This window comes from Dama dama, chromosome 22 (genome assembly GCF_033118175.1).
Source record: "Dama dama isolate Ldn47 chromosome 22, ASM3311817v1, whole genome shotgun sequence".
NCBI classification, from domain to species: domain Eukaryota; kingdom Metazoa; phylum Chordata; class Mammalia; order Artiodactyla; family Cervidae; genus Dama; species Dama dama.
In genome coordinates, this window is record NC_083702.1 from 10,549,741 (window position 1) to 10,563,307 (window position 13,567).

At 49.7% G+C, this 13,567-nt stretch overlaps 1 protein-coding gene across 1 annotated transcript; it reads right to left on the minus strand.

Annotated features, from left to right (window-relative positions):
• Positions 1–55: 55 nt before the first annotated feature.
• Positions 56–2,315, minus strand: LOC133043595 (histone H1.0). The gene has a single exon (XM_061124586.1). The coding sequence runs from the start codon at positions 2,012–2,014 to the stop codon at positions 1,430–1,432; it is 585 nt and encodes a 194-aa protein (XP_060980569.1). The 5' UTR covers positions 2,015–2,315; the 3' UTR covers positions 56–1,429.
• Between the last annotated feature and the right edge of the window lie 11,252 nt (positions 2,316–13,567).

Consider the following 13,567-nt stretch of genomic DNA (forward strand, 5'->3'; position numbering starts at 1 on the left):
AACGCCCCCAGGTTTCGCCCACCATATTGCTCCGCATTCTCCTTCAGTTTTAGAAGTATGGAAAAACACACCGCTCAGGTTTGTTTTTTTTTTTACATTTTATTTTAAAGTTTGAAAATTACAAAGACAGCAAATTCTTCCAGGCACAAGGAACACTTATTTAAAAATAAAAAGGGGCGAGGAGGGTGGGAAGAGCGCAAGCGCGCCTATTTAAAAAAAAGGAAAGACTGTACAGGGTTTTTTCTCCCAGCTCCCGGGTGTGAAACGTTAAGTACTAGCCCTAGGTATGTATATATATACATACATACATACATACATACACACACACACACACACACACACACACACAACCAGACCTAGCTCTGTAAAACTACTTAGCAACTCAAAATCGACTGCAGTATGTCTTACTGTCCACTCCCCGCCCTCCCCTCCTCCCCCGTCTACCACTACGTCTAAAAAAAGTAAAGAGGTCAGGAGGTTTTTAAGTGGTGAGTGGTAGGGCTGAAGCCCCACTGGACTGCCAAGCAAAGCCACCTCTTGTACAAGAGGAACCAAAAATAAGGGGTGAAAGGAAAAAGGTCCTCCTAGGAAACAATACAATTGTGTGGAAAAACCCAAGTTTCAACAGGGGCACACTGAGGCACTTGGCTGACACTCCTCACCCTTCCCAAGTTTCTACTCCCATTTAACAAGAGACTTTCTGAATCCACAGAAACCCCCAGTGGCTAGTTTCTAGCTGACTGAAAAGCTACAGTTTCTAGGACCAGCTGTCACTTTAACCCTCCCTCCCGTTCCCTAGGACAATAGAGAGGCCACACGGACAAACTAACAGAAGTGAGAAGGAAACTGGGTTTGGAAGTCCCACTCTCACCCCGGGAAGGTGGCAGACAGCCAAGAGAGGGTTTCCCCCCACCCCCATCTACCTCCTTTGCCGTCCAGCTGCTGCCATCCCTCTCTACTCCCCACCAAGGTTCTGAAACTCTCACAAGGAGTGCTCAACTTAAAGCTTGATGGTCTCTGAGGAACTCCTACAACTCTTACAGTTCCTGGGCTCCCTGTCACCTAGCCCCAACAAACTACCTTGCCCATTCCTCCCCCCCAGCCCCACCGACTTTTACCTTCAGAGTGAACCAACCACCCAACTAAAGAAAACACACAAACCCACCCAAATTCCCAAACCCACAAGCAGATTAGTAACAAATAAAATAGAAGTACATTCTCATCATTACAGAGATATTTGTTGTTACTGTCCTTGCATGGTTGGTTAAGGAAAAATGAATTATTCCCTAATTTCTGAGAAATACAAATTCTGTCTCTTTACAAAGTCAGAAGGGAAAGGAGCAAAGGATGGCAAATGAGACCAAGAGAGAAGGAGAAAGTATTTACAGAAAATAGACAGGCAGGAGTGTCCACAAGAAAAGCCTCATTGTCACTTCTTCTTGCCGGTCCTCTTGGCACTGGACTTGGCCTTGGGCTTCACTGGTTTGGCCTTCTTAGGCTTGGATGCCTTGACTGGCTTAGCTTTGACAGTCTTAGGTTTTTTTGTTTTCTTGGGCGTGGCAGCCGGCTTCTTCTTGGCCTTCTTGACTGGGGTGGCTTTGGGCTTCTTGCTTGGAGCTTTGGAGGCAGCCTTCTTGGGCTTGGCTGCCTTCTTTGGCGTAGCCACCTTCTTGACTTCCTTCTTCGTCTTCTTGAAGGCCACGGACCTTTTGGGCTCGTCGCTCTTGGCCAGGCGGAAAGACCCCGAGGCACCCACCCCTTTGGTCTGCTTGAGGACTCCAGTGGTGACCAAGCGCTTGATGGACAACTTGATCTGGGAGTCCGCGTTCTCACCCACCTTGTAGTGGCTCTTGATGTACTTCTGGATGGACTGGCGCGAGGAACCAGCGCGGTTCTTCTCTGCCTGGATGGCAGCCACAATCATGTCTGAATACTTGGGGTGGTCCGTGGACTTCTTGGAGGCCTTGGCCCGCTTGGGCTTGGCCGCAGGGGTGGACGTGGAGTTCTCGGTCATGGTGGCCTGTCTGGTTCTGCTGTTGAAGACGGCACCTTCCAAAGGGCCAGCCCTCGTCGGCAGCGGAGGAAAGCCTGACTCGGGATCTGCTCTGGAGCCTCTGGCTCCCAGGCCAGTCCAGAGGCCGACTCTCGGGGGCCGCCTCGGGTCGCGGGGAGGGCTCACTGGGCCGTGTCTGCGTGGCCCAGCCCCGCCGGTCTGTTGCTCGGTCGGTCTCGGCGCCCGGCTCTGCCTCTGCCTCTGCCTCTGCCTCCGCCTCCTCCTGTTCTGCCTCCCTTTTCCCAGCTCCGCGTCTGGCGCTCGAGCGGCGCATCCGGGTATTTAGCGGCGGCGGGCGGACCGCGGTGAGGACAGGGCTGCTGGCTGCCTGCTCCCGGCCCGGAATGGCGCCGCGCCGCCGCCATCTGTGTTTCTTCCGCCGAGCAAATCCGACCTTTCCCCCCTGCCCGGGCCTTCCTGCTCCCCGCCGCCGCTCCGGGCCGCTGCCTGGCTCTCTGAACTCCTCCGCCAGGCGTCCAGCTCCCTCGGCCGCCGCCCCCCGCGCCCGCCACGCGCCCCAAACAGCGCTGAGGACCGGTGGCGCGCCGGCACATTTCCCCTTTGCGGGGGGCTGGCTCTGCGGGGCCTGGGAGTCCCGCTGCTTGAAAACCCCCGTAGGAAAGCTCCCCCCTGGGGCTACCGGAGACCCCACTCCCGGCCCGCCGCGGGACCCCCCAGCCCAGCAGAGCGGCCCGAAAGCGGCCCCAACTAACACACGCGGCCCCGAGACGGGCGACTCCCAGCCGGGCCGAGCTGGGACAGGGGGGAGGGGTCGCTCCCCCGGGGTCCGGTCACCTCTCGGGGGTCATCCTGCCACCGGGCCCCCCGTACCTCTACCATCTCTCAGTCCATGGGACCCCGAAGTAAACTTTCCCTGGAAGAGTTGGAAGGGCACGTTCAAACTTTGTCCCTTCCCCCTCCTCTGTGTTCGCTCCCCCAGCGCGCCCCCGACATCTGCATCGAGGATCTCTCCTGAGGCCGAACCCCGAATGCTGTCTGGGTCCCTGAGGGAATGAAGAGGGGTCTCCCAGGTCTCCTTCTCTCCTCAAAGACCCCCCCCCCCAATCCTCCATGTATCCTACCTGGGAATTCATTTATAGTCCTTCCTCAGCCTAGGAGTTTTGGGGTGTCAGAGACAGAGCTTGCTGCCCCCACTCCTAGGACCCAGCCTGGGGGTCTAGTCCCCCTCCCAGGACTCCTTGAAGACGATGCGCTGGGAGGTCCACAATGAAGGCGCTGCTCAGAAGGCTCTAATCAAAGACTGTCTTGGGGACCCCTGGGATGAGGAGAAGCCCTGAGAGCTTTGGGATTTTGGGAAAACGGGGCTCTGGCGGGGAGGTCAAGGAGAGGGTCATATTGCTTGAGTCCTCAGTGATCTTCAGAAAGTGTGAGTTGTTCAGGGAGCCCTGGCCGGGACCACCTCCATTTTGCTCGGAAGATGCGATGTCTTTGTTAAAATTTATGTATCTTTCCCCTTGCTGCTTGGCAGGTACAGATAAGGAAAACAAGGGGTACCACCGTCTGTGGGGAGCCTCGGGGGCTCAGAGGGGCTTTAGTGGTCAGAGGCGCAGCGTTCCTGGGACCTCTTGTCTGCCATAGACGTCCTATATTCACATGCAGGGTCCCTCTTGGCAGGGGTCCTAGGTTGAGATTCTGTAAAGCTCCCTCTCTGAGCCCCCTCCCGCAACAACCCGCTTTTATTCTCCAAGCAAATAAGCTGTCACTCTTAGCTTAAACAATACCCTGGTGGTGGGGATTTATAGCTAGTCAAAATGATGAAGGTATCTGGGTAGTAAGGTCCAGGAGGTGTTTGCAGACACCAGCTGTAGACGGGGAAGGGTTGGATGGGGGAAGAGAGGGGAAACTGGTCGCTATTGGGAGGGGTGTGGGGCGGGGGGAGGCTCCTACTGGACTTGGGAGTCTCTGAGGACAGGGAAATTAATGGGTCCCCCCCCCCCACACACACACCAAGGGCTGGATTAATCCAAATGATTGGGAACGGGGAGGGGGAGTCTTGAGACTGTATCGGTATGGGATACCTTCTCCGGGGCTTATCTTGGTGGCACAGATGAGGAAGAGAAACCAGGAAGGGCCAGGTTAGTTCAAAAGCTCAACCTTCTTATTTGGATATTGTCAATTACCCCGAAGTCTCCTGGCTTAAAAACACAACATTCTGATGGGTTTGCTTTGGTTATTGTCAAAGACAGTTCTTCCCGTTCCCACTAAGATCTGGATTGGGAAAATAGGCATCCACGTGACAGCCACAGGTCCGAGATGTTGTTTCACCCAGCGATCCTATAGACATGTCATCCCCCCATCCCAGGTCCCCGCGTGTCTCAAAATAAGGCCTGAATGAATTCAGTGGCACCATGATGAAATAATTTTATTTGCACAGCGCTCTCCACCCGTTTCTCGATCCTTCGCACCTCCTGCCTGGAGAAGCAGGTAACGCTGTCACTCCCCGCCCCCCACCCCCCAATCACTCCCATTTTACGGTGAAGGGGTGAAGGTCACGGGACTAGGAAGGATGGACGTAGAGGCGCTTTGTGAGGCTCAGCTCCCCACGCCCCCAGGCCTTCACTTCATTTTGTAGTTATCACATCTCGAATCCCCGCCCATCCCAGCAACCGGTAAATTCTCTCCTGGTCATGAAGCCAGAAATGGAGGGAGGTGTCGCTTAGGGGTCTCGGGAGCTTTGCCGCCGGCGGATAGCCTTTCTCCCTGCAGGCCCCGAGATTCTCTGCCCCTCCCCTTGTAAGGGAGAACTGGATAGGAAGGGGCGGGGGGGGGAGGTGGTTGGCAGGGGTTTCCCCGGAGTTGGGCATAGAGTCCGAGACCGAGGTGGGCACGAAGAGAACAGGCTGCCTCCAGATTGGCTTGGGCTCACCTCGCCTCGCAGACACTGCAGAGCCTGGGGGTCTTCTAGACCGCGACCCGGTCCCACCCGCCTACCCTGGCAGGGTACACTCGGTCTCCACCAAGCTTCGAGTCGTTTACTGGCCGACAGAAGGCGGAACTCCCTCCGCCTCATTTAACGCGAGCCCTTTAAAAACTCGGGAGCCGCCGAGCTGCGGGCAATTCCTCCTGGGAAATGTAGTCCCCGGATGGCAGCCCCGCACTGCGACCCGCCGGGGACCTCCCGAGCCTCGGAAATGCGGGGCCGCCCCAAGCGTGGGGAGGAGGTCAGACCTCGCCTGTCCATTCATTTAGGGAGGGGCCCAGACCTCCCTGCAGTTTTTCGGTTGTCAAAAAAGGCCCTTGGTGTTTTCACTTATCATAATAGGGCTCTACCTACCTCTGGGGTTGGTGTGAAGATGAAATGAAATCCTGTATGGAAAAGGGTAAATCGAGCTAGAATGCGGGGGTCTTGTTTTTACTAATATGCCTGGGTGAATGTGCCCGTAAGTTTACTGAGTATATTCAAGTCATACATAACATCATTTTTCAGAGAGGAGGTCTGTGATGGCTAAGTGATTTGTCCAAGGTGGGTGAACCAGGAGGGTGACGGGTGACAGACTCTCAAGCCAATGACTTTCCCGCTCCAGATGTGAACTCATTCTGGTCTTTGGAAAACTAAGGTATTCATTTGGATGTGCCAGGCCCTGGGGTACGTCTGTGAACAAGAGATCTCTGCTCTTATGAAACTACTTTCTAGCGGAGAAGCTAGGTAAGCAAAGAAGTCCGTTGTATGGTATGTTGGAGAGCCATGATTGCAAAGACAAAAATTAGAGCAGGGGGACTCCCCAGGTGGTCCAGTGGCTAACAATTCACCTTCCAGTCTGGCCGAAACAAGTTCAGTCTCTCCCCGGTTGGGGTACTAACGTCCCACATGTTGTGGGAGCGAATCCCAGGTGCAGCAACTTCTGAGCCTGGGACCACTGGAGCAGGTGCTCCGCAAGAAGAGAAGCCCTTGTGCTATGTGAGAAGACCATGCGCCACAACAAAGACCCAGTTCGGTAATTAAAAAAAAAAAAAAAAAATAGAGCAGGGTAAGGGGGAGCTAAGAGGGCTGAGAGAAGAATGTTTGCAGTTTTAAATAGGGTGGTCAGAGAAGGACTCATTAAGAAATGGACATGTGAGCAGATTCAAAGGAGGTGAGAAAGGGAGCCATTTTTATTCTTGGAGGAAGAATCTTTCAAGCAGAGGGAATAGCCAGTGCAAAGGCTCTGTGGCAGGAATGTACAGGGTGGCTGAATTAAGAAGGACACTAAGGGGAGATGAGGTTTTTTTTTTTAAAAAAAAAAAAAAAGGGTCTGGGAAACAAAGGAGGCACAGGTCACAGTTTGGGATACCATTGTAGGGACTTTGGCTTTTTTTTGGGGGGGGGGGGACTTTGGCTTTTAATCTGAGGGAGATGGGAGCCACTGGAGAGTTTTGAGCAGAGGAGGGACATGATGGGACCCAAGCAGTAGCCAACCAGTCACCTGTTGCAGCTGTGTGGAGAAGCTGCAGAGGGCAAGGACAGAAGCAGGGTAGGGAGTCTGTTGCAGTAATCTAGGTGAAAGATCATGGCAGTTTGGTCCATAGGGCAGCAGTGGAGGGGACGGAAAGTGGTCAGGTCCCAGGAGGGCACTGTGGATTTTGGCTTGGACAAGCAAAGATGGAGTTGTCATTAAGTGAGGCAGGAAAGACTGAGGGTTTCAGAGTTCTGACTCGGTTAGGTTTGAAATGCCTCCCAGATGTGTGAGTAGAAATGCTGCAAAGGCGGGTAAATAGAAGAACCTGAGTCTGGAGTTTAGGGAGAGAGATCTTCTACCTTCCTTTTCTCCCATTTGAAGACCCTCTACTTTGGCCAGGTGGGAACAAAACAGACTTGGTTTGGTCATACTGGGCTCAGAGGCCACTGGGGAGACGGCACTGATATCATTGCAAACTGTGATTGTGTCAAGTGTAAATAAGGCTGAGAACCAGGACCTGGGAAGGAGGTCACAGGTGGGCTTTTGTAGATCAAGCCCCAGGGGAGGCCATGTGGTTAGATGGGGGCAGGATGGGGAGTGTGATGGGAGATGTCCTCAGGTTGAAGAGCCGGCTGGAGCACGTGGGGCTTTAAGCCACGGCAACGGGTGTAGATTTTGCTTTGAGTGCAGTCAGAAGCTGCTGTAGAATTTTAAGCTTAAAATTTTGTTTCTTAAAATAATTAACCCAGTTATTTTAAAATAAAAAATTCAAATCATGACATACATCACCCATGCAAGAGAGTATGCAATGTATATTCAGTTCTAAAACCAATATGGAGACAACTGTTTCTTTTGCTCAAGTTAACATAAAGAACATCATCAGTCCATTAGAAACCCTGTTTATTGCTCTCCCTGATCACTTCTCTGTGACATTTATCCTGAAATTCTGTAAGCAATTCTCTTGTGTTTCTTTCTTTATGGTTTCCCCATATGTGTACTTAACCCCATACACTACTGTATAACTTAGTTTTGCCTGTTTTTGGACCATAGACAAATGGAATCATATAATGAGTATTTTTTTCTATGACTTGTTTCTTTTATTCAGTGTATTTTTGAGAGTCATTCCATTGGTGCAGGCAGCTGTAGCTCAGTGGTGGTCAGAGAACATACTGGTTGTGTAGGACCTGACATTTATACAATTTTTAGAGTCCTTTTAAAAAAACACAAAATTGTAATAGAATATTAGGTAACAAGTGAATTTATATTTCGGGTGAGAAAAGAACTCACAACAAATCCTAAATTTTTTTTAAAAAACCTGGTAAATATCACAAAGGTCATAAAATCCAGAAATAAATTTTTTCTGATGCACTGTTTGACCCACTTTGCTAGGATCCCTCTCACGGCTGTACAAGGGGCTTGCGCAAGGGAGAGAACTTTCACTGAGGCAGCGTCACAGTGAATCCATCCTAGAAAGTGGTATGTTCCCCTGTAGGAAGAAGCTGCAGTTTCGCTTCATGCTGCTTGTGATAAATGGCTCCCAGACCTGTCCACATCCTCTTCCCTGGAACCTGTGCTGTTCTGTCACATGGCAAGTTTGCAGATGGAGTAGTTTGCCAACCTTGAGATGGAGGATTACCCTGGATTATCCAGAGGGACTCCAATGTAACAAATGTCCTTAAGGGGAGGAAGAGCGAGGCTGAAGAGTAAGAACCAGAGAGATGGTATCATGAAAGAACTGACCATTGTGGGCTTTTAAGATGGAAAGAGCCCACAAGCCAAGAGGTGGGCTGCCTCTTGAAGGTGGAAAAGGCAGAATCCAGATCTTCCCCTACAGCCTCCAGAAAGAACACACACCTGCTGACAGCCTGCTTTTAGCTCAGTGAGACCCTATTTGACCTTCTGACCTCTAAAACTGTAAGGTAATAAATATATGTTGTTTAAAGCCACCAAATTTGAGACAATTTGTTTCAGCAGACTTAGGAAATTAATATACTACTGTTTGGGTTGGATATTTAGGTTGTTTCCAGTCTCTTACTTTCCAGATAATGTTGCTGTTTGCGCAGCCTTAGCTTTACCAGGTGGAGGCAACTGCTCCAGTTGGCTGATTTGGCTACAGTTTGACTGATTTGGGGAATGGCGGGATGAAGGTGGTGAGACCGTTAGGGGCCATCTCAGCGAGCTAGATGTGAGAAGTGACAGTGGAGTTGGGAAGAAGGGTCAAATGTGAGAAATATTAAGGAGGACAAGTCCACAGGACTCCCTGAAGGGTTCCCTGTTAGAGGTGAGGGAGCAACCAGAAAGAGTCCCAAGTTCTGGAGCAGAAGCAAGGATGGTGGTAGAACCAGAGATGCTGATGGCTAGAAGTCTGATACCAGGACCCTTCCTCAAGGGCTTCCCCATTCCCACCCTCGCTGGCGGCTCTCCTGGTCCCTTCTCATCCTTTACAACCTCATGCATTGGAAGCTGACCTCTCACCCACTTCTCCCAAGTTAGGAAAATGATTGAAATCCCATGTGAATTGAGAGCCAAATGATGGACAGAAAGATAAACACACACTACCAGGACAAAGGAATGAAAATGCAGGTGATAGCTTCACCGTTAAACTTTAACTAATCTAGCTGAATTAAATTTTAACTAATTTCCTAAGATTTAAAGCAGAAAGACATCACCAAGGCAAAGACTGAGGGTTTTGATTCTTAGAAACAGTTTAATCTCCTGCATGGGCACCATCCTTTGGGAACCCATGTGACTCTTCCACAGGAGAGGAGGCTGTACGTGCAGACTTGGGAGGTGTCTATAGTACACCGATTCAGAAAAGCAGACTGAGAAAAATTTGTGTGGGGATCTAATTTTTATAAAATAGGGCACTTCATCCAGGGATATAGTAATAGTTCACATCTATAGAGCTATTACTGTGTGCCCAGCATTATGCTGAGGGCTATCTGCTCTGTTGATAGGTAGTAATGTGACAGAGGATGAGATAGTTGGATGGCATTACTGACTCAATGGACACGAGTTTGAGGAAACTCTGGGAGATAGTGAAGGACAGGGAAGCCTGGGCGTGCTACAGTCCATAGGGTCACAAAAGGTCGGACACGACTTAGCGACTGAACAACAACAGTGTCTTTGGACCTTTTTCTGTTATTGTCACTTCCTCTGACAGATGGGGAAGGAACCTGTCCAAAGGGGTCTGACTCCATGCTCTAATCAGCTCTCAAAGCTTCCTCTTCTTTGAACTTCCCTGGTGGTCCAGTGGCTAAGACTCTGTGCTCCCAGTGCAGGGGGCCCCAGGTTTGATCCCTGGTTGAGGAACTAGATCCCGCTGCAATAAGAGTTCGGGTGCCACAAGTAGAAGATCCTGCATGCTGCAACTAAAAAGATCCTGCATGCCCCTACTAGGACCTGACACAGCCAAAGAAATGAATAAGTAAAAACAAATGCATATTAAAAAACAAACAAACTTCCCCTCTCTAAATCTGGGGACTAGGAGGGCAAATTTGTGGCTGTCCCTGGGAGCCCTGGAAGGAAAGAGCTCCGGGCACCAAGCCCTTTCTTATACGGGTCATTGAGATTAGCTGCCATCTGACCCATTGAAACAGTCCTGACTAAGGTTATCTGGCAAAGAAGACACCTATGCACTGAAGAGGGAAGTCACTCTGTGGGAAGGCAGACACCACATGTGGCTTGGGTGGGAAGCCATGCTCTCCCCCAACCACGCTCCCACCTTCTGGCATCATTCCCATTTCAGGGATCAAGAACTGAGCTCCTGGTATGAACCTTGGGGCCAGCAACAGCCAGGCTGGGAGCTATGGACGTGGGACTAGCCTTAGAATCCAGTGAGCTCTGGGAATCTCAGGCTATTCTGGAAGAGACCTCAAGAGGGAGACGCTGGGCCTCTTTACCAATAAATGCATGCGGGTGCAAAACAGATGGTTTTAAAAAAAGCAACCACAGGACTTCCCTGGCAGTCCAGAGGTTAAGACTTTACCTTCCAATGCAAGGAGTGTGGGTTCAATCCCTGTCGGGGGGGCTAAGATCCCAAATGCTTTGTGGCCAAAATGAACATAAAATAGAAGCAGTATTGTAACAAATTTAATAAAAACTTTAAAAAAAAAAAACAAACATGCTGAGCAGTGACCAGTAGGTCATTCTCCAGGCTGAACAAGTGGGCTATGGATATGTGTGTGAACATCCATGTTATTATTGCCAGTTTTCTCTGAGGAGTAGAATTAGGTCATGGCAGGCTTTAATTTTTACTTTTATACTTCTATTTTGTTTTAATTTTTGAAATAATAAGCATGCATTACTTTTGTAATAAAGAATCCTCATAATGTCAGAAACATACATATGAAGAAAAGGCAAAAAAATAATATTAAAAAACTGCTTCAGAGTAAATATGATGAACATTACATGTCCAAAGCATATAGAATAATGTCACAAGTCCTTGGGAGAAAAATGGTCACGTCACAGTGGGAGATAGTACATAAACAGATAAATTATAGACAAGTAAATACCAATAGCTCATTTGATCTCATATATAAGCTAAGACATGCAGCATAAAACAGTAGGAATGTCAGATTTTCCACCTCTCAGGATTTTTTTTTTTGGTCACACAGCTTGCAGGATCTTAGGTCCCCTTAGTTCCCTGACCAGGGATTGAACCCAGGGCCTTGGAAGTGAAATCATAGTGTTAACCGTGAAGGAATTCCCTGAGATTTTTACAAATGGTAACAGGGCTGGGAGTGAGTCAGGCACATCCTTCCCCTGCTTGTGGGAGAGGACATTAGATCAACATGTTTGGATAACAGTTTGTTGCTAGGACTCAAGCACCTTGAATTGTTCAAGGATCTAATCATGAGACGAGAACCAGACAAACGCAAACCAAGGGACATTTACAAGATGACTGGCCTGGATCCTCCAAAAACATTGAAGTCATGAAAAACTAGTCAGAGACATGTCCCAGATTACAGAAGACAAGAGAGACCCAACTAAATGCCATATGTGCTTCTGGATGGACCTTGGATCTAAAAGAGAACAAGTTCTAACAGACACTATTGAAACAGTTGAGGAAGTTTGAATGTGGGCTCTATATTAGATAGCATTGCACCTGTGTTCGATTTCCTAAATATGATCATTGGATTGTGGTCTTGTGAGTGAATGTCTTTTTACTTAAGAGATGGATGCTGAAGGGCTGAGAGAGTGTTATGATGTCTGCACCCAGATCACTGAGTATTTAGACAAAGATATGGTTTATAGATTTGACATCTATAACAGAGAACACAAGAGAGAAAGCAAGGGTGGCAGAATCTCAACAGTTGGTCTCTGGGCAAAGGATACATTTTGGTAAAATTTTATCTTTTTTTGGTAAAATTTTATTTATTTATTTTTGGCTGCACAGCATGGCATAGGAGGATCTTAGTTGTTGTTTGTCTTGTTTACTTTTTGGCCATGCCCTACGGCATGTGGGATCTTAGTGCCCTGACCAGGGATCGAATTCATGCTCTCTGCACTGGAAGCACAGAGGTTTAACCACTGGAACACTAGGGAAGTCCCAGCAAGGATTTTAGTTTTCATGTGGGGATCTTAGTTCCCTGACCAGGGATCAAACCCATATCCCCTGCATTGGAAGGCGAAGTCTTAACCACTGGATACCTCAGGAAAGTCTCCGTATTGAACTTTTCTTGCAGCTTGTCTGTAGGTTTGAAAATGCACAGAATAAGTTGGAGGACAAGTGTTCAAGGTTAAGTGAGTCTAGCGGCACAGCCCATTCTCAACTCAGCTTCTGAGTGACAGACAGGATGTGCAGCCTGGTGGGGCTGACCCTGGCACTGGTCCCAGCACCCCCCAGCTTGCTCCTGTTCTCCCATGTCCTTCGGGTCCCAGCCCTCAGCACTTCCGGGCTGGAGACCCTTTGCAGACCTGTCTGGAGGTTCATGCCACGTGCTGCTACTGCACCCAGGTTTCACTCCAGACCCCGAGCCAGTCCTTTCTCCTCAACCCCTCATCCCACGGCCAGGATGAGGCCAAACTGGGACCTTAAGCTCAGCTCTCCCTCTGCCTGTGATCTTTTGCCCCCGCATGCTGCCCTGGGACCACCTACTCACTGGACTTGCCTGTCCATCCTCCCTAACACTGGGGACTTGTGTCTTTTCCGGCAAGTGTTGCATGGGCAGCCATAGCCTGGAAGGTCATGGAAGCCCCCAGAGGTGGGGGTATCCTGGGAGAAGCTTGGAGCACCCCATCCCAAATCTGAGGCCCTACTTCTGCCACCCCAGTGTAGGCCCTGTGGAAGCCTAGGGCATGTGGAGGGTCTGTTTGATTTTATATTTTCAAAATCCAGCAGCACCCAACATCAGCAGCCGTTGTTCTCCTTAACCTCGGGGCACATGCTCTGCTACTGAAGTGGTCAGCTGGGCTTGACCTTGGGGCCCTTCCAGTGAGTAAGAGCCCGCCTGGATGAGGAAATAAAGTGGGGTCCCTGGCTAGGGGCAGGGGAACCAGGGTGTCTTGCAAACACACAACACAAACAAAACCAGAGTTTCTGGGAAAAGGTGGCAGAGTACACAGGTCGTGGCCCTTTTCCTCTGAGAGACCGAAACCAGCTGCCTGTCAACTCTTTGATGTTTTCCAGGCAGCCACTCCCTGACTGCCCAGAGGAAGGACCGTTGGCCTTCCTTGGCCTTAGCTTTTGGGAGTGAAAGGCAAAGATTCTAGAATCAAAGAATTCAGAGAAATTATGGAAGCCAAGAATTCGGCCCTCATATTAGAATTCTCACTTAGTTAGAATTCTTAAATATTAGATTCACAATCTCTTATAACTGGACTTCCCTGGCGATCCAGTGGTTAAGACTCTACACTTGCACTACAGGGGTTCGATCCCTGGTCAGAGAACTAAGATCCCAAATGCCACATGAAAAACAAAAAACAAAACCAACAACAAAAAATACCAGCCTCTTATAGCTGGAAAGTGATTAGACGGATGGGCAAATACAGTTTTTCTACTCCATGCACCACACTCTCAGATACCATAACTAGTACTCTGACCAGCGCCAGCAGCTAAAGGAACCTGGAAGCAAGACTGGGATGCCCAGGATGGCGAGGAGGCCTGCATACTGGG